This window comes from Peromyscus maniculatus, chromosome 10 (assembly GCF_049852395.1).
Source record: "Peromyscus maniculatus bairdii isolate BWxNUB_F1_BW_parent chromosome 10, HU_Pman_BW_mat_3.1, whole genome shotgun sequence".
NCBI lineage: Eukaryota > Metazoa > Chordata > Mammalia > Rodentia > Cricetidae > Peromyscus > Peromyscus maniculatus.
Window position 1 is genome coordinate 31,784,696 of NC_134861.1, and position 19,040 is coordinate 31,803,735.

Consider the following 19,040-nt stretch of genomic DNA (forward strand, 5'->3'; position numbering starts at 1 on the left):
TTGGTTTTCGAGACAGGGTTTCTCTGTGTAGCTTTGCGCCTTTCCTGGAACTCTAGAGCAGGCTGGCCTCGAACTCACAGAGATCCACCTGGCTCTGCCTCCTGAGTGCTGGGATTAAAGGCTTGTGCCACCAAAAACAGTGGTTGAACTAATGAGTAAACAAGTTGATTTTCTATTTGAGAAAAGTTTAGCCCAGTGATATGGCCCGGTGAGCTAAAGCACATTCTGCCAAGCCTGGTGATCTGAGTTCAGTCTCTGGGTCTTCCATAGGAAACAAGCATGCACCTACACATACACACAGACACTAAATAACTTTGTTTTCGTTTTTCCTGACAGGGTTTTTCTGTGTAATGGCCCTGGCTGCCCTGGAACTGACTTTGTAGACCAGGCTGGTCTCAAACTCACAGAAATCTGCCAGACTGCCTCCCGAGTGCTGGGATTAAAGGCATGTGCCACCTTGCCAGGCTCTATATAACTTTATTTATTTATTTATTTATTTTTTTTGGTTTTTTCGAGACAGGGTTTCTCTGTGTAGCTTTGCGCCTTTCCTGGGACTCACTTGGTAGCCCAGGCCTGCCTCTGCCTCCCGAGTGCTGGGATTAAAGGCGTGCGCCACCACCGCCCGGCTTTATTTTTTTTAAAGATTTAGTTATTTATTATGCCACCATGTGGTTGCTGGGAATTGAACTCAGGACCTCTGGAAGAGCAGCCAGTGCTCTTAACCTCTGAGCCATCTGTCCAGCCCCAACTTTTTTAAATGAAAGACTTTAACTATCCATTGTTTGTGTCCTTGATGGGACTACTTTATGTCCTCTTGTAAACTGACTTTTTGTTATCCAACTTACAGTATAAAGATAAATTTAGCTGGGCAGCGGTGGTGCCCGCCATTAATCCCAGCACTCAGGAGGCAGAGTCAGGAGGAGGATCTCTGAGAGTTCGAGGCCAGCCTGGTCTACAGAGTTCCAGGACAGGCCCCAAAGCTATACAGAGAAACCTTGTCTCGAAAAACCATTTAAACAACAACAACAAAAAAAGATAAATTTAGTCTTTTACACTTCAAAATTATTATGGTGTCTCCTTTATTTTTTTATTTTATTACTTGTTTATTTGAGATAAGGTCTCGCCGGACGGTGGTGGCTCATGCCTTTAATCCCAGCACTCGGGAGGCAGAGGCAGGCGGATCTCTGCGAGTTTGAGGCCAGCCTGGTTCTAGGAAAGGTACAAAGCTACACTGAGAAACCCTCTCTCGAAAAAAAAAACCAAAAAAAGAGAGAGAGAGACAAGGTCTCACTATGTAGCCCTGGATGGCCTGGATTTCACTGTGTTGACCAGCTTAGCCTCTGCCTTCCAAGTGTGGAGACAGACTGCTGTCCTGGTTCTTACGTATGTGGTATTTAAAGTTTGATATTTCAGATAACTGGTTACTAATTATGTTGTAAAACATCATAAAGTTAGTTTAAACATTTATTTGAAGCAGCATTATTTATAGTAAAAGTGTTTAATGATTAATGGGGATGGCTAAAGAATTAATGGAATCTCATACTATGCAATAAATACTATGTTTAGAGCTCTTTAGAAAAAAAATTAAACATCATATTGTTTTTGAGACAGAGTCTCGCTATGTAGCCCCAACTGGCCTGGATTTCACTATGTAGACCAAGTTGACCTTGAACTATTTCTGCCTCCCAAGTGCTAGGATTAAAGGTGTGTTCCACCACAGCCAAGAGGTAATTTTAAATTCTTGGATAGTTTCATATATTTAGTGAATTTTAGTTCTTTTCACTATCACCCTGTCTTATCCGTAATTATTCTCCCGCTGAAAACTTTCCTAACAAGGCCCTTTCTACTTTGCTGTGTGTGGAGCCACTGAACCACTAAATTTAAATAAGGCTGCCTGAGTGATGGGGGAGAAAGCAAGTGTGTGCAAGTGTGCATGCTTGCCTGCATGTACGTCTATTGTATCACTTGCATTCGCGGGGCCAGTGGAGGCCAGAAGAGAGCATCCAATCCTCCCTCCAGCCCCCAAAGTGGCGCATGCCTATAATTCTGGCACATGGGAGCTAGGGGCAGGAATGTCTTCAAAGTCATTCTCAGCTACGAAGGGAGTTTAAGACCAGCCAGGTTTGCAAGAACTGTTGTTTCTAGGACAAGAGGCAACTTGTGGTTAAACTGCATTTATGAAAGGGAATTCAATACTGAGTTATGTTCATGACCCTGATTTAGTCCCCAGCATTAAAAAATACAATTTTTTTTAAAGTGTTGAGTTGAAACCTATAATAAAGCTGTCATTTAAATCATATTTCTAAGAGGAATCTGCCTGGTTTCTAAAGGAAGGCGCGTTTTTCTGTATTCAGTCATCTTTTTGTGTGTGTAACTGGGCGAGGGTGGGAGGCTTGTGTGGAGTTGGTTCTCGGCAACAGCTCAGGTCTTTGGGCTCTCATGGGGAAGTAAGTGCTTTGCCTGATGAGCCATCTCACTGGCTCTAAGGGAGAGTTCTTAACTGTCTGGCATATTCTGAAGTAGCAATTATCAGTAGAACAGCATGGGCATTTTAACTCATTGACTGAAATGTTTATCTCAGTAACAGGTCCCTAAGAATTTTTTTGAAACATGCATATTTTTAAATTGAGTTTGACTTAAGAGTTGTAGACTTATAGATTAACTGATGGTCATGTTTTATTTCAGGCTTACTAAAGTTTTTTGGCTTTGTTGCAAAAGAAACAAAGTCCAAGTTTAATTTTTCTCCGGTGAACAAGCTTACAGATTAAGATTTATGTCATTCCAAGAAGTAAACAAACATGCAGTTCTCCCTCCTATCATTAGTAGAAGTGACAAGGAGTTTTTGGAAAGCATGCAAAGATACATAACTACAGAAACCGAAAGAGTGGGCTGCAATGAGGAAGGACCTGCTGATGAGTATTACACTATATACCGAAATGTTTTCGATAAGGTAACATGATGCTCTTTAAGACGGAATGTTTCCAAGAGACTGTACATTACCTAGTTTAACTACTGCCTGAGAAGTACTGCTGCCTGATTGACCACATTGTGTATACTACTCTGGAGAAGCTCATCCAGTTTTTTAAACCAGGTTGAATGGGGGAAAGTTTAGTGCTGCATTTACATTTCCTGACTGCTAGTTAGAGTCACTTATTTTAGTTTAGAAAGCTATTTTTTTTGTTGTTTTGTTTTGTTTGTCAACAACTTGGCTATGCCCTCTGGTAATCATTTTCACCCTTTCCTGTTAAGGTGCCATCTGATTTGCTAGAATTTGCATTGTGAACAAGAACTGGTAGTTTGTGTTCTAGGTTTATTTATGTATCACTAAAATCTTGGTTTAGATATGATATGGCATGTTAAATGAAACCTCTTCAGCCAGGTGCTGTGCTACATGCCAGTAATCCTAGCTGGTAGAAAGGCTGAGGCTGGGAGATCCCTTGCAGCCAGGAGTTGGAGGCCATCAGCAAAATGATGTGATTCAGCTCAGAATCAATGAATGAATCAACCAAAAGCTTCATCTAAACATTTTGAGTCCTGTTAGAAGTGCATAGAGGGTTTGACTGATTTTAACACTGGAAATAATGGACTAGATTAGAAAACATTACAGCTTTATATGGCATGTCCGATTTTTGTTCTTTGCAATTTTAGAAATAACTGTCTCCTTTTGAACAACTATAGTTTGTTGATTAATTCTAAATCTTTGCCTAGGATTTTCTTTCTTTCTTTTTTTTTTTTTAAATTTATTTTATGTACATTGGTGTGAGGTGCCAGATTGCCTGGAACTAGAGTTACAAACAATTGTGAGCTGCCATGTGGGTGCTGGGAATTGAACCGGGGTCCCCTGGAAGAGCAGCCAGAGCTCTTAACCACTGAGCTGTCTCTCCAGCCCCACCTAGCATTTTCTTTATCAGCCCTTGGAAGATGCCCTGACAACAAAAGTAGAATTATCATCCTTTCCTCTTTGCTTGGAGGAAGAATGTACCTCAAGATTTGTATACCACTGTCCCAGAATAAAACACACAAAGCAGAACAGGAACTCAGTCTTCCAGGAACTCACTCTGTAGACTAGGCTAACTTCAATCGTGCAGAGATGTGCCTGCCTCTGCCTCCCAGGGAAACTCAGTCTTCTGATTAATTTTTAAACATTCCACTGAGTTTTATTTCTTGTGTAAATAAAAACCTAGTTCCTCCTGAGGATCTTTAAGCAGTTAATGGTTGCTGAAGGGGAGAAAGAGACATTTTCTTCAGTGTTGTAGCCTAAATTGCTTTATGCTCTTACAAATAGTCTCTTCACTTACACTTATTTAAGCAACCTAATTAAACTCATTGGATCACACACGAAAAAATTAAAATTAAGGTAGAAGTAGAAAGTGTTAGGGAAAAGGAAGAGGATTAAAATTAAAACACAATTATGGAAATGTCATCTGAAACTTACTATTATCTATGATGAATATGTGCTAAAGAAGACTGTTGTAAAGGCCTAATTCCTCACTCTAATGAAAAGTCAATACAGAGACAGGGAATGTAGCTTGGGCAGAAGGCTCAAGGCTCTCGGTTACACCCTCAGCACCACATGGTTTAACTCCGGCATGGTGGTACACACCTGTAATCCCAACCCTTTGGAGGTGGAGGCAAGAATATCAAAAGTTCAACGTCATCCTTAGCTACATAGTGAGTTGAAGACCATCTTGGGACATATGAAACCAAAGGAAAAGAAAGGAAGGGGGAAAAGAGAAAGTACAAAGAGAGATCTGTACTCACCAATGGAAAGAAGAAAGTGCAGAGTCCAGACAAATACTGTAAAAGAACCACATAGGCTAGCTGTGAGTGGGTAAGGAATGGTGGGGACCACAGGAAAGTGAAGAACCAACCCAGTGAAAGTGCCATTTGCCTTAACGGGGCTTTGGTACTGTTAGACTCTCAGAATCTTTGAGAAGCTGTAAGTAGATTAGTGGTAAAAAGTCCCAAACTTTAAAATGTTTTTGTGTACGGTGAAATTGCCAGCTCTGTTCTGCAGGTGGTATGCCAGCTTGCATCCTCCACCTTAATGCTTTTCTTTATATTCCAAAAGGTATCCACGTTTATTCTACAGAGATCTGTTTCTTCTAGCACACTGACAAGGTCACTGATCGTGGAGTCACTACAGTGTATTAATTACCCATTAATGTGTTAGAGCTGCATTATTGGAGCACATTACAGGATCACGTGAGATAGAAGCTGAGCAGGAATAAGTAGCAGGAAGCTGAATGTGGAAAACCTTTCCTCAAAAACAATTCCTGGTTGGGGTGAACAGGCAGTGGGTATGAAAAACAAAAAAGACACTGCATTTCCTCAGATACCTTTTCCTGGTACTTGCTACAGATTAATGACCTCTCTAGTCCACAGGTGGTAAAATGGATGTGTTCCTGGATAACTTTCTTTAGATACTGTTTAGCTAAAGAAAACTCATGGAGGATAACACACCCAAGAAATGCAGATAAACAAGCATAATTTCACATTTCAGAGAAAATTTTGGATTGATTACCTTTATTCCCTGTATATCATCACTATTTGGAAAACATAAATTAAAATTTTTTCTGTTTGTTTCTTAACCTGTTTAAAATTTTTGACAATTTATTTTTGTGTGAGTGATGCATATACAAGATTAAGGGGGAAAGCCCTAATAAAGAGGTGTATGCTGAGGAGTCAGCCCCTCACATTGAGACTTGTCCTTTCTGCAGGCACTTAGTTTCCTTGTTAACCTTTCTACAGTTCTTTTCCTTTGTTATCCTTCCTGACAGATGTTTTGCTTAAATATTACTAGAAACCAGGAATATGTAGTGATGAGAATTGTTTTCACAGCTGTTTTTGACATGTTTCGAATAAAGATGTAATTAGGAACTCTGACCTGATTTTCCTAGTGGAGGTAAATGAGTTCAGATTGCAATATTTCAGTGGTGACTTGAGAGATTGCTCAGTGGTCAGGAGCACACCCTACTTTTCCAGAGGACCTGAGTTTGGTTCTCAGCACCTACATCAGGTAGTTCTGAACCACCTGTAACTCTAGCTCCAGGGGATCTGAAGCTTCTGGTTCCTTCAGGTACCTGCACTCACATGCACACTCCTAAACACAGACACATACATACACATAATTAATGTAGTACAAAAGATAATATGTAAATGAAGTCAAGAGGCAATTTTAATGGAGTAAAAGTACATAATTAAAAGATCTACAGTTGAAAATGTAGACCTAGTACTGTATTAGCCCATGTCTCATGTATGAATTCATACCAAGTATAAGAAAGCCTTTCTCATAGTTAGGATCACAATATCTACATAGTGACCCACAGAGAGCGTGCTTTGGTGATTATTGTTTTTAGTGCCTAGTCATGTTGAGTTTGCTGTAAGATGTTTATATTTCTAACTAATAATCATGACTCACCTAAATATAACATGCTTAAAAGGCTTTTGATCACTGTGTCTTCTGTTAAGAAAAAAAAATCAGTACCACAGACAGAAAAATCATATTTCAGGTAATAGACTATGTCAGTGCATACAAATCCATTCTTACTTCAATCAAAAAAGAATATGATGCCTTTATTGAGACAATAAAGAAAGGCCGAAGAACTGCTTATTATCTTCATGGAAAACTTAAAGTTTTGGCAGCAGAGCCCACAGCATTGGTATACCACCAGAGAAGAGCCTTTCAACTTGAAGCAAAGTGAGTATGTCAGTCACTAGCCAGAAAGGTGCCCTGCTACTTGATGATAAGAATCGGCCGGTCTTTAGTTTTACTGTTTGGTTTATTTTATTATTTTGAGACATGGTATCACTGTTTAGCCTAAGCTAGCCATGAATTCACCAGACTGGCCTTGCTCAAGACCCTTAGCCTTCAAGTGCTATAACCTTATAAATTTATATACCTTTAATTAAATTTTTATTTTTTCTTGTATAATATTAGAGGGACCAGCCTCAATATTATACATCCCAGGGCCTCAGGAGAGAGAACTACAAATGGCAAGGACTATTTTTGGGAAATAGAATCTCAGCACACCGAGCTCTATAGTCCACTTGCTTTAATTCCTCTGGCATAACATCCTATTTACACAGCTTCAGTTCTGCTCTCGTGCCTGGCTCCTTTCTTGCCTGATTTCTCTCTATATCTACTGCTCCCTCTTAAGTTCTGTCTTAATTCTCTCATCTTAATTCTGCCTCATCTAGGTCCTTTTCATCTTGTTCTTACCCAGCTAGTACTTCCCCATCTGACTCTTCCTCATTTTCCATCTTGTCCACATGTACTCTCTTCTGGCCCTTCAATCTATTTCTTCCCCATCTCAGTTTGTTCCTCTCAAGTTCTTACCCATCTAGTTCTTCCATTCTCTTTTCTCTCTTCCGTCCTCCTGTGCCCTGGAAGTCCTGGTATATATACACTTACAAGCAGTATTCCCTTAGCAGTGCAGAGCCAGGCTTCCAGAATCAAAAGGAGGGGTGATAATAATCACATAGAGAGGCAATAACCAATAATTATCATTTGCAACCCCAAAGGGAAGTGACCAATGGGGAAATGAATTAACTAAAGGCTAAATTCAGGTAATATCTAAGAAGAGGGATCTGATTTGCTCAACCTCAAACACGATTGGTAGAAAATGTTAAGAATCTATAAGTTGCTAGGTCAATGGGAGAAAATAAAACTGTCTTCTTTTTTCTGTGGATCCTATCTGTCCAAGCTATCTGCCATTTTTCTGCAGGGTGGGGGAAAGTGTGCTCAGTCACTAGGCAACCTGTGCACAGCTAGATGCCTCTGGTGATAGTTAAAGGGAGATCTGGAACTAGAGGTAAGGTTTGGGAAAGGAGGTAGTTAAGCTTAATTGGCCCATCCACTAGGCCTTCTCAAACAGGTAGCCTGGATGCTTAAGTCTGTTCTTAGAGAGTACAGAGGTATCTCTGATAAGGTGTTTTCCTCCATCTGGGGATGGACCTGGCCGGATGCTGCCAGTGATGATAATCACAGGGAGGCTTGAACTGGGGTTCTGGCTGAGCATAGCTGTCAGCACAGAAAGTTATCTAAATATTCCTAGAAGTAGTTAGGTAAGGAGTTAGAGGTCTATAAACTTAGTAAGGCTGTAAGAAAGGAAGGTCCGAGCTAAATTGTGTAAAGCTATTACTTAATGTCTACCTGACCTAGGCGGTGTCTCCTTGTGGAACTTATCTTAAATCAGGAGACTTTCATGTGGACTGTTATTACTGCTAGTCTTTGAAAGTGACTAAGGGAGATATCTGATTCCAGAGAAAGCCTTTCCTGAGGCTGTTCTCCAAATACCTGGAATGTGTATGTCCAGAGAGTGATCAGTCCACACTGTTAGCCCTTCTTAGGGAAAAGTCAATTGGGAAAACTATGAAGGCACACATGATTTTCATAACAGAAGACAGCTGATATATAACAAGCCAAGTAACACCAAAAACTCCTTGGAATTTGGCTTCCTCTGGAGGAATTCCCTGATCTCTCCAGGTAGTGACTTTGCCATAACCAGCTGAGTTCTTGTGATATATTCCTGTGGTCTGCAGCAATTTTTAAAGCTATAGTTTTATAGTCCCTTCTACCAATTGTATTATATGTATTTTAAGTAACACTTAATTTTGCTTGATTTCATGATCTCCCTCAGTATAGAGAAGGTATGTTGTGGTATCATGAACGGAGTGAAGTCATTTCATGCATGGACATTTGACAGTAGAGGTTCACAATTCCCATCAGAACTACAGCACTTCATCTGGCGATCCCAACAATAAGGGACCCACCGGATAATAAAATGTTCCTTAAAAATAGATGCTATTTTTGGACTTCTGGCCACCAGAATGATGAGAAGATGTTACTTTAAGTCACAAAATTTGTAATAATTGTAACAATAGCCCCCAGCAAAATAACAGTTTTCTTTTTCTTTTCTTCTTTTTTTTTTTTTTTTTGTTTGTTTGTTTAAAGCTTTTTCTTTAAGCCTAGTGGGATGGTTCACACCTGTAATCCAGCACTGAAGGAGCAGGATCACAAATTCAAAGCCAAATTTAGCTACATAATGAGACCCTTTCAAGAGAAAAGAAACAAGAAAACTAAAAATGCTTTTTCAGTTACTAAAGGGAATAGATGTTGTTTTGTAACATCTATTATAGCTAATGTTCATTAATTTGCAGTAATATGCTTGCTTTCCTTGGCACTCTGAGTGGAAAGTGTTCCCTATTTGTGTCAGCTCTCTGTAGGCATTCTTTTCTAAACATCTAGCTCACAATGGTTCAAATTGCAATTAGCCAAATAAAGCAACAATCTAGTCTGTTTTACTCTAACTATGATTCAGGAATTAAATTGGTGTTGCAAGCATACAAAAGCATTTCTGTTTTTTTGTTTTTGTTTTTGTTTTTTTGCAGAGTGAGAATTATTGAAAAAAATTCCACAGTTATTCAGTTGCAAATAGATGAGATGAAGCAGCTGAGAGCCAAGTATGACAGGAAAGAAGTGAAGCTCTGCTCTTCTACCAGGCAGCTCTGGAGACCAATCCCAGGTGCAAAGTCTCATTTAAAATCCCATTTCAGAGCCAGGCAGTGGTGGCGCACACCTTTAATCCCAGCACTCGGCAGGCAGAGGCCTGCTGTGAGTTCAAGGCCAGCCTGGTCTACAGAGAGAGTTTCAGGCCAGGCACCAAAGCTACACAGAGAAACCCTGTCTCAGAAAAAAAATACAAACAAACAAACAAAAATCCTGTTTCAGAGAAATCCCCAGTGTGTCCAATTGGCCGCCTCTTACACAAACATAAAAATTTTTTTACAAAAAAATTAGTATAATGTGCTAGTATGTGAATATCTTTGGTTGTGTGTTGTATAAGCAACATTAGACAGGGTCCAGTAGATACTCAAGAAAGAGCAAACTGGAAAGCAGCTCTGAAAGATGCCCCGACTGCAATCTGGTCAGCTCACAGTCAGAGGCTCACTTGCCAATGTCAGCATGACTTGAGAATTATTAAAAGTAGAATTCTTGGGCTTGGTGAGATTAGTAAAGTGCCTGGTGTGCACACTTGGCATTCAGACCCCTCTCCCCAGGTAAAAGCCGGTGTCCACTCTAATCCATTGCTGGGGTGGGCAGGGAGACAGGCAGAAACAAGTGGGTCCCTGGAACTTGAGGAAGACACCTCATATAAATCATGTATTTACACACACATGTATGTATACTTTCTGCTGGCGCGCGCACACACATACACACACACACACACACACCATTAGATCTCATCTCAGACTTACTGTGTCAGAAACTTGGTGAAGGAGTCTGTTGGGTGATGTCTGAAGTGTCTGAAGTTCTGGTTATTCTGATACACTCTAAAATTTGAGAGCCACTGGTATATTAAAAATTGTAGTGTATTAAGTTTGCTGAATGTAATTCATGGTGAAGTCAGCATTCACTGGTTTCATGTTTTCATGACTTTAATATAGAGTGAGAGGATAACAAAGTTGCACCCATCTTACAGAAGGGTCAGACGGGGCAGCAGACCCTGGGACAAATTAATCTAAAAACCTACCAGAGGATGTGCTGCCCCTTCTGCCCCCAGACCCAGACAATTAGGAACTACATGAGAACAAATTCCAGACATTTCCTGCCTTAACCTAAAGGATATGATATGACATAACTGGCATAATAAACAAAGCACCAGCTATGTCCTGTGGGATGTTTTCTGCTGTTATAGATTGCATACCATAGCTGTCAGAGGGAATGAGTTTCCTGCAGATAAAGTGGGATGTCTAACTGTCATTGGAAATGGGTCTGCTGGTGATACAGATGCGATGACATAAATTGCTAGAGGATATGGCAATTTCTTTGCAGCTGCAACACTCCAGTCAGTTCACACCAAGTGTCTCTAACCTGAAGTAAGCACCTATCCTGAGCTTATAACTATATAGTTATAAGAGTTGGAATATATAGAGAGTTGGAATTCCCCTAGACTCCTGACCCTAACCACTATAAAAATCCTGTCCTGTTCCTGCTTGGGGTCCCTCTCACTCCACCACTGAGACGATGGATGAGGGGCCCGGGTTTAAACTCTCAAAGACTCTTTGCATTCTAATCAGTCTCTTGGTGGTCTTTGGGGACATCAGACTTTTGGGTGCAACATAGAGTAGTCCTGGTTTCATCCAGGACTCAGAGAGATTCGTATGACTTACAAGACTGAGGATAGTAATCTGAGGTCAGTAACTTCAGATCTTAAAGGGGTTTTGCTTAGTGTTTACCCAGAGGTAGATCCAGTAGGTAGAAGCTTCAGGAAGATAGATAAATTGAAAAGGCTGTGTTTTGAGGTAAAGAACTATTCTATACTACAAAATTTCAACCTAAGTTGTCAAATCCTCTTGCACTTGGTGATAGTAGGGATTATATTTACTTTCAAATGCAAAATTGTGACTAGAAAACTCCAAACAATGTAAATTCACAGCACATTGGCTGACTGCCAAGAAGATTCAGGGCAGAGAAAATCAAAAAGGGTTAATCCTGGGGGTGGAAAAATTCTGGGGGAGCTGAATTTGAATGTGTATCTCTTTTTTTTTTAAATATTTTAGTTTTTATTATTATTTTTAAAAATTTAGTTTATGGGTTTAAGTGTTTGCCTACATATGTATTTGTGCACCATGTTCAATGCCTGTTGCCTGCAGAGGCCAAAAGAAGGCACTGGATCTCCAGAAACTAGAGTTATAGGTGGATGTGAGCTACCATGTAGGTGCTGGGAATTGAACCTGGGTCCTCTAGAAGAGCAGCCTGATGGTTTTTGGGTGTTTTGTTTTTTTTTTCTTGTGGCGTTCTTGCCCCAAAGGAAAAGTCACAACACAGGACAGAATCCACTAACAAGAGTTTTATCAAGACAAAGGGATAGATGTGATCAGGCCTGTGGAAGGACACTCGTGAGAAAAGAGACGGGGAACATGGGGCCGCCTTATAGGCCAGGACGCACCTGCACACACAAGCCCACACAACTACATGACCGCATAACAATGGGGCATGGGTCCCGCAGGACGTGACCCGGAAATGACTAAGCGGAGATGACTAAGTGGGGCGTGGTTGGAATTCCTATCACAGCCAGTGTCCTTAACCACTGAGCCATCTCTCCAGCCATAGTTTTTATTTCTTATTTTATGTGTATGAGTGTTTTGTTTGCATGCATGTCTGTGCACCACCTGCATACCCAGTGTCCATGGAGGTCAGAAAGGGCATCAGATCCCCTAGAACTGAAGTTACAGAAGGTTGTGAACCACCCTGTGGGTGCTGGAAATTGAACCCAGTCTTCTAGTAGAAGAGCCAGCACCCTTCACCAATGAACCACCTCTCCGGTCCTGGGTATATGTCTTTTTATTATTTATTTATTTAAAAGATAGCTTCTCTCTATGTAGCCTAGCTGTCCTGTAACTCACTTTGTAGACCAGGATGACCTTGAACTCACAGAGATCCACCTGCGTCTGCCTTCTGTGTACTGCTACACCTGGCTGTGGATGTAGGTCCTAAATCAGTAATTGGCCAGATGAGATAGGAAGGCATTTGAAGTGTGTGTGTGTGTGTGTGTGTGTGTGAGAGAGAGAGAGAGAGAGAGAGAGGTGTGTGTGTGTGTGTGTGTGTGTGTGTGTGTGTGTGTGTGTGTGTGTGTGTGTGTGTGTAATGAACAGAAGGGGCATTTCAAGAGTAAGAGACATCTCAAAATTTGGAAACATCTCAGTTTTGTGTTGGAAAAAATAAACTGTTGTTCCAGGGAGAATAGTAGAAGATGTGGTTTGAGAGAAACCCGTTGGCCTAATCTTAGCTCAGTCATTAGATGCTTAGTTACTTAGATGCAAGTAAATTCTTGGAACAATCAGTCTTCTCTGAACTATCCTTGATGCTGAATAAAACTCAGCTGGGGTTTGAGCATTTGCCTAATTTGCATAAGGTCAGTTCTCAGCACCACAATAAACAAATAGATTAAAAACAACAACAAACTATTAGCATTACAGTTTTGTGATGATTGTATTTATGTTCAGGAAGCTACAAGTTCCTGTTACCGTTTCTGAGTTATTTTATAATGCAGTAAACCATCCTACACAAGACTCGGTTGTTTGTTTTTCCTATAGGGATGACTCTTCAAGAATCTGTCAATCTGGATGCTCTCAATAAATATAAGCGGCATCTTGAAGATAAATATGTAAAACGTAAGCAAGCTATGTCAACAGAGTACGTACCAGCACAAAAGAAGGCTGACCTGGATGAAGAAATGGTTGTGTTACTAAACCGCCGAGATATAGCTGAGAGTCTGAACAAAGACCTGCAGTTTCGGTATGCAAGTCGGTCAGCTTACCTTGACTCTCACCCTCTGTGTGAGCCTAGCTCAGGGCATTGTTGATGCTCTTCTTTTACAGCCATCAAAGACTGCAGGTTATTTCACACACGCTTACTATATGGATGAAGGATAACTTGAGAATCCCATTTGAAGACATCATGGAGAAAATTCAGAAAACCAGTGCAATCTTCGGTAGCTGGCCTGTCTTCTTAATTAGCACAAACAGTAGAAGGCACTTCCTCCAGAGCTAAAAGGTTTTCTAGGCTGAGTTTTAAAAATACACTTACTTCCTCTAGCTCTCTCTTACCCCATGGGTTCCTTCCTTCAGCACCTGACAGATGATTGCTGAAAGAGTAGACTTGGTAAGGCAAAGAGAGAAGACCTAGGGCTGGAGAGGTCTCAGTTGGTCCCACAGGACCTGGGTTCAATTCCCAGCACCCACATGGCAGCTCACAACTCTGACTCCAGTTCCAGGGGATCTGACACCCTCACACACATGCAGGCAAAACACCAATGTATGTGAAATACAAATAAAATTTTTAAAAAGATTTAAAAAATGAGAAAGAGAGGGGAAAAAACAAAACCAAACCCGAGTCTTAATTCTCAGAAGGAGGCCAGGGAGGGAGGGAAGTAACCCCTTTTGAAATCAAAGTAGTAAGTTGTTGGCTCTAAAATGTTTAGTATTTCCTATTGCTAAACAGCCTTACATATCATTACAAATTGTCCTTTCAATATTTAGGTGATGAAATCATTGTTGATGAACTATTTGAAGATGACCCAAGCAAGACAAAAGAAGCTATAATTATGCTTTACTACATTGAAAGGCAAGTATTGTTGTACCTGTTTCAGAAAACCCCAGAGACCACCACGGAGCTGGTTTCTGACGAAAGCACATAAGGGTCCTTTTATTGTCAGGTTCAACCTGGGCCACCACACGGCAGATGGAGGGAAATGTGGCAGTGGCTGCGGGCCCAAAAGAGTTTTTATAGGGAAAACCCAAGTTGGGAATTACATGCTTTGGCATTTGGCATTGGGTAGAAGGGATATGGGGCAAGGTGTTTTTTTGAAATTATTGGTCTAGACTTTGGGCACAAAACCTTAACTTGCTGAGCAGGATTATCTGGGTATCTTCAAGGGCCATAAACCACAGACAAGGTCTGCATGAGCATACTGCTCTGTATCTGTTCTAGTTGTCATGGCACATTCCTGAGAACTGAGTACAGCAGGTGGTCTAAGATGGTGGCCCTTCCCTAAGATGGAGTCTGTATTGCCTTCACACCATCATTTGTATTTTGGGTTTATTTGTTTTGGGTGGGTTTTTGTTGTTGCTTTTACTTTTGTTTGTTTGTTTTGAGATAATATCTCGCAACCCCAAGCCTCACTGTGTAGTGCAGGACGACCTTGAACTACTGACCCTCCTGCCCACCTCCTGAATGCTGGCTGGCAGGTTTGTCTTTTGTGATTTAAGAATTCTGTTCCTGGAGGAGGAGTGGATGGGGGTGGGGGAGGGAATGGGGAGAGAGGAGGGAGGGGAAACTGGAAAAAAGAAAAATATGTTCCAGATGACTTAGAAAAGTTAGCATTTTCTTTTTTTTCATAGATTTTTATGAAAACCTATGAATTTATCATGTAATTTTAGATTACTATAGCTAGTGTAATCTTTTTGTAATATTTTATTCTATGATATATTAAGTTACTTGTTACTGTATATTATTTTTATTTTTAATTACACTTTATTTACTTACTTTGTGTGGGTAGGTAGGGGCATAGCAGTCAGAGGACAGCTTGTAGGAGTGTTTGTGTTTTCTGCCATGTGGGTCCTGGGAGTGGAACTCAGGTTGTCAGGCATAGTGGAAAGCACCTGAACTCGCTGAGCCATTGTATGGTCCTTGCACTAGCAGGATAGTTAGAAATCGCTTGCATAATTCCAGGTTACAGACCATCGTTGTAGGGAGGTCAAGGGGCTCGGGACCTGACGCAGCTGGAGTATTACATCCACAGCCAAGAGCAGCCAGCAGTGAGCTAATGCATGCTCTGTATGTATTATCTGAGATAGGTGTAAATTGTTTTACGGTTAATTTATAAGCTGTCCGAGTAAAGCCATCGGCATATGTAACATCCAGTTTTCATTTGCTGATTTGTTTGTTGTTATGGTACAAAGAAGTGGGTAAAGACAATTCAAAGACTCTGTTTGTTCTTATACTCTATATTTCTCTGAGTCTACTAGGATTTTAAATTTTAATATCATTTTTGAAGTATTTATTATTTTTAAGTATGTCTACATACATGAGTTTGCACATGAATTTTAGTGCCCACAGATGCCAGAGGAGTCAGATCCCCTAGATTTGGAGTCACAAATGGTTAGGAGCCACCCAGTGTCGATGCAGGGAATCAGACAGGTCTTCTGCAATAGTAGTATGTGTTTTTAACCACTGAACCATCTCTCCAGCCCAAATTTAATATAATTTTTAATTTCTTGTGTGCATTTGTTTGTATGCGCATGCACAGGTGAGTGAGGGCACATGAGTGTAGAAGCCAGAAGTCAGTGTTGAGTGTCACTCTTCAATTGCTTCTTCATCTAATTTGTTTACTTGTTTATATTATTAATGTGGGTGGAGGTCCCTGGAGAACTTTGTGGAATCAGGTCTTTCCATCCCCTTACATGGGTCACCAAGCTTCACTGAACACTCAGGGGTCCTCTGCCTTGTCAGCTCAGGGATGAGAAGGATGTTGGTGGTGCTGGGTGGCATCAGTTCACAGACTAAGCCATTTCTCCAGCCGACTCCAGCCACTGTGGAGTTTTCATAGCACTACTCCAGGTGTTCATATGAGAGGAAAACCTTTGCTAAGGATCAGAGTCTTTTTGTTTGTTTATTGTTGTTTTTGAGACAGGGTTTCTCTGTGTAGCCCTTGCTATCCTAGATCTCACTCTGTGGACCTTGCTAGCCTCCAGCTCACAGAGATGCACCTGCTTCTGCCTCCCGAGTGCTGGGATTAAAGGTGTGCTCCACGTTCCCAAGGTCCACAGTCTTAAACATTTTGCTTCCTGTTACTTTGGTGTTCCCACTTTGTTCAACCCTTCATCACTCTGTGTGACTCCTCTTTTCCTAACGGCTAGTTGGGACCTCTGCTGTGTGGAGGAGGAAGAGTGAAGGCTTCATGAGCTGTTATCTGTGCTTGCGGTCATGGGGAGTTTGATACAACAGCAGTGTCTGCTTCGGAACTCCTCCTGGTACTCGCTCTGCGCTGCATCTGTGTTCCGTTATTTCCTCAACTCTAAGCGGATAGCTCTTTCCTGGTGATCTGTGAGGAAAAGAAGCCCAACTCAGTATAAATTGACTTCTGTTCTTCCTTCCTGTTTTCTACGTGGGACCTGTGGGGACAAAGTTCAGGGTCAGGTTCAAAGTTACTCAGAAGGTGAGAATTTAACCCTAGACAAGCAGGTCAAAACAAACCCTAGAACTCTAGAGGAGAACGGAATGGATAAATCTAGTCATAACTTACGGGGTTACCTTTGTTTCCCACTACACCATTGTACTTAATTTCTAATACTTGGTTTTTGTGTATCATGGAAATGTGTTTTCAATGTAGGTTCAATGAATTAATCTCTCTTGGTGAATATGAGAAGGCAGCTTGTTTTGCAGCAAACAGTCCAAGAAGAATTCTTCAAAATATTGGTACAATGAATAAATTTAAGGGTAAGCAAGTTTTTCTGAAATACATATGCAAAATTACACTTTACTTTTTCTTAATAGAATGAAAATAATATTACTGAGAGACTAATCCTTCATTACCCTACCTTTATTATTTACTGTTTCCTTAGCTGTAATACTAGAAGTTTAATTCAATTTTCTAAATTAAATTATGAAATATTTCATATACAGAAAAGCATGAGGAACCATAGTTTAATATGCTCATCGTCAAGATTTTATAATATTAATTTTTATCAAATTTGCTCCATATCCTTTTATTTTTATTTATTATTTATTATTTATTATTATTATTATTATTATTATTATTATTATTATTATTATTATTATTATTTTCAAGACAGGGTTTCTCTGTGTAGCTTTGGAGCCTGTCCTGGAACTCAGTCTGCAGCCCAGGCTGGCCTTGAACTCACAGAGATCCCCCTGCCTCTGCCCACTCTTATTTGTCTATGCTGACCAACCTAAAATGAGGAGAAGGGAACTCATCCCAGACCACCAGAAACCCTTAACACCTGGAGCCCTTCATGGGATTTTTGCCTTCTAAATCCCAAATTTGGTTTCTAAATAACTGAGGAAAACACAAGTAAATGGAAAGATCCCTTCTGCTTGTGGACTGAAGGATTAAATACTGTTGAGACACCAAGAATAAACGGCTAGGCCGAGGTGGCGCACACCTTTAATCCCAGCACTCGGGAGGCAGAGGCAGGCAGGTCTCTGTGAGTTCGAGGCCAGCCTGGGCTACCAAGTGAGTTCCAGGAAAGGCACAGAGAAACCCTGTCTTGAAAAACAAAAAACAAAACAAAAAAAGAATAAAAGCAATATAGAGATTCAATATATATCTATAACCCAATAGCTTTTTCATGAAATTTAAAAAGAATCTTAAAATTTGTACAGAAGCGTAAAGCCTCAAGTACCCACATCAATACTGAGAGAAGAAAAAGTTAGTGATGTAACACATCCTAATTCAAAATTACATTATGAAGCTGCAGTAATAAACAGAATCCCACTAGAATAAAAACAGATAAGTGTTGGCTGTGATAGCACACGCCTGTGATTTAGCTCCTGAGGAGTCAGAGGCAAGAAAACCACAGGTCCAAGGCCAGCCTTGGCAACTTAGTACGACCCTTGTCTCCAAATAAAATTTAAAAGGGTTGGAGGTGTATGGGAGACACTGGTTCAATTCCTAATACTGCAAAATCCCTTGAAAAACCAGACACAGAGGCCGGTGAAATAGAATAGAGAGGCCACAGATAATCCCAAACATAATGGTCAGTTAATTTTCACTAAGACACCACAGTGAGACTGATAAAGTGCTCCACAGGTGAAGGTGCTTTGCCCCCGGGCTGAGGACCTGAGTTCATTCCTTTACTCTTGTACTTCCCTTCTTCTGAGTCTTAGGATGTGCCACTGTAAGGGCGGGGAGGTCTGGCTCAAGGATTGTGGTAATATCTGCCTCAGTGTGGCTGTGTTAATTGTTGACTGCTTAGTCTTTGCTCTTTAGAGTCTGTCTTTACTAGAGACTTCTATCTTATTACTTCAGTTGGCTTCTTTTTTTTTTTCTTTTCTTTTCTTTTTTTTTTTTTTTGGTTTTTTGAGACAGGGTTTCTCTGTGTAGCTTTGCGCCTTTCCTGGAGCTCACTTGGTAGCCCAGGCTGGCCTCGAACTCACAGAGATCCGCCTGGCTCTGCCTCCCGAGTGCTGGGATTAAAGGTGTGCGCCACCACCGCCCGGCTTCAGTTGGCTTCTTAATTTAATGTTTTTCATACATGAATGCTGTGTATCATTTCCACTCCACACTCTCCCATTTCCTGTTCCCTCACGTCCCTCTCTTCCTCTCAAATTCATGGCCTCTTCTTGTTTTGTTTTGTTTTTCAAGACAGGGCTTCTCAGTGTATCCTTGGTCGTCCTGGAACTCTCTCTGTAGACCAGGCTGCCCTTGAACTCATGGAGATCTGCCTGCCTCTGCTTCCCAAGGGCTGGGACTAAAGGTTTGCACCACCGATGCTCAACTTATACTGGTGTT

At 40.9% G+C, this 19,040-nt stretch overlaps 1 protein-coding gene across 6 annotated transcripts in view; it reads left to right on the forward strand.

Moving 5' to 3' along the window:
* Clhc1 (clathrin heavy chain linker domain containing 1) overlaps positions 1-19,040 on the forward strand; it is a 40,800-nt gene that overhangs the window by 1,606 nt on the left and 20,154 nt on the right. For 4 of the 6 annotated variants that reach the window (XM_076546152.1, XM_006993190.4, XM_076546151.1 and 1 more), the window contains exons 2-8: positions 2,686-2,950; positions 6,513-6,700; positions 9,394-9,527; positions 13,102-13,303; positions 13,387-13,499; positions 14,047-14,131; positions 16,899-17,005. In XM_076546152.1, coding sequence (XP_076402267.1) covers positions 2,774-2,950; positions 6,513-6,700; positions 9,394-9,527; positions 13,102-13,303; positions 13,387-13,499; positions 14,047-14,131; positions 16,899-17,005 — 1,006 coding nt within the window. In that variant the 5' untranslated portion in view covers positions 2,686-2,773. Of the gene's footprint in view, positions 1-1,611; positions 1,728-2,685; positions 2,951-6,512; positions 6,701-9,393; positions 9,528-13,101; positions 13,304-13,386; positions 13,500-14,046; positions 14,132-16,898; positions 17,006-19,040 lie in introns of all 6 variants that reach the window. The other 2 variants (XM_076546150.1, XM_076546153.1) reach the window with 2 other exon arrangements.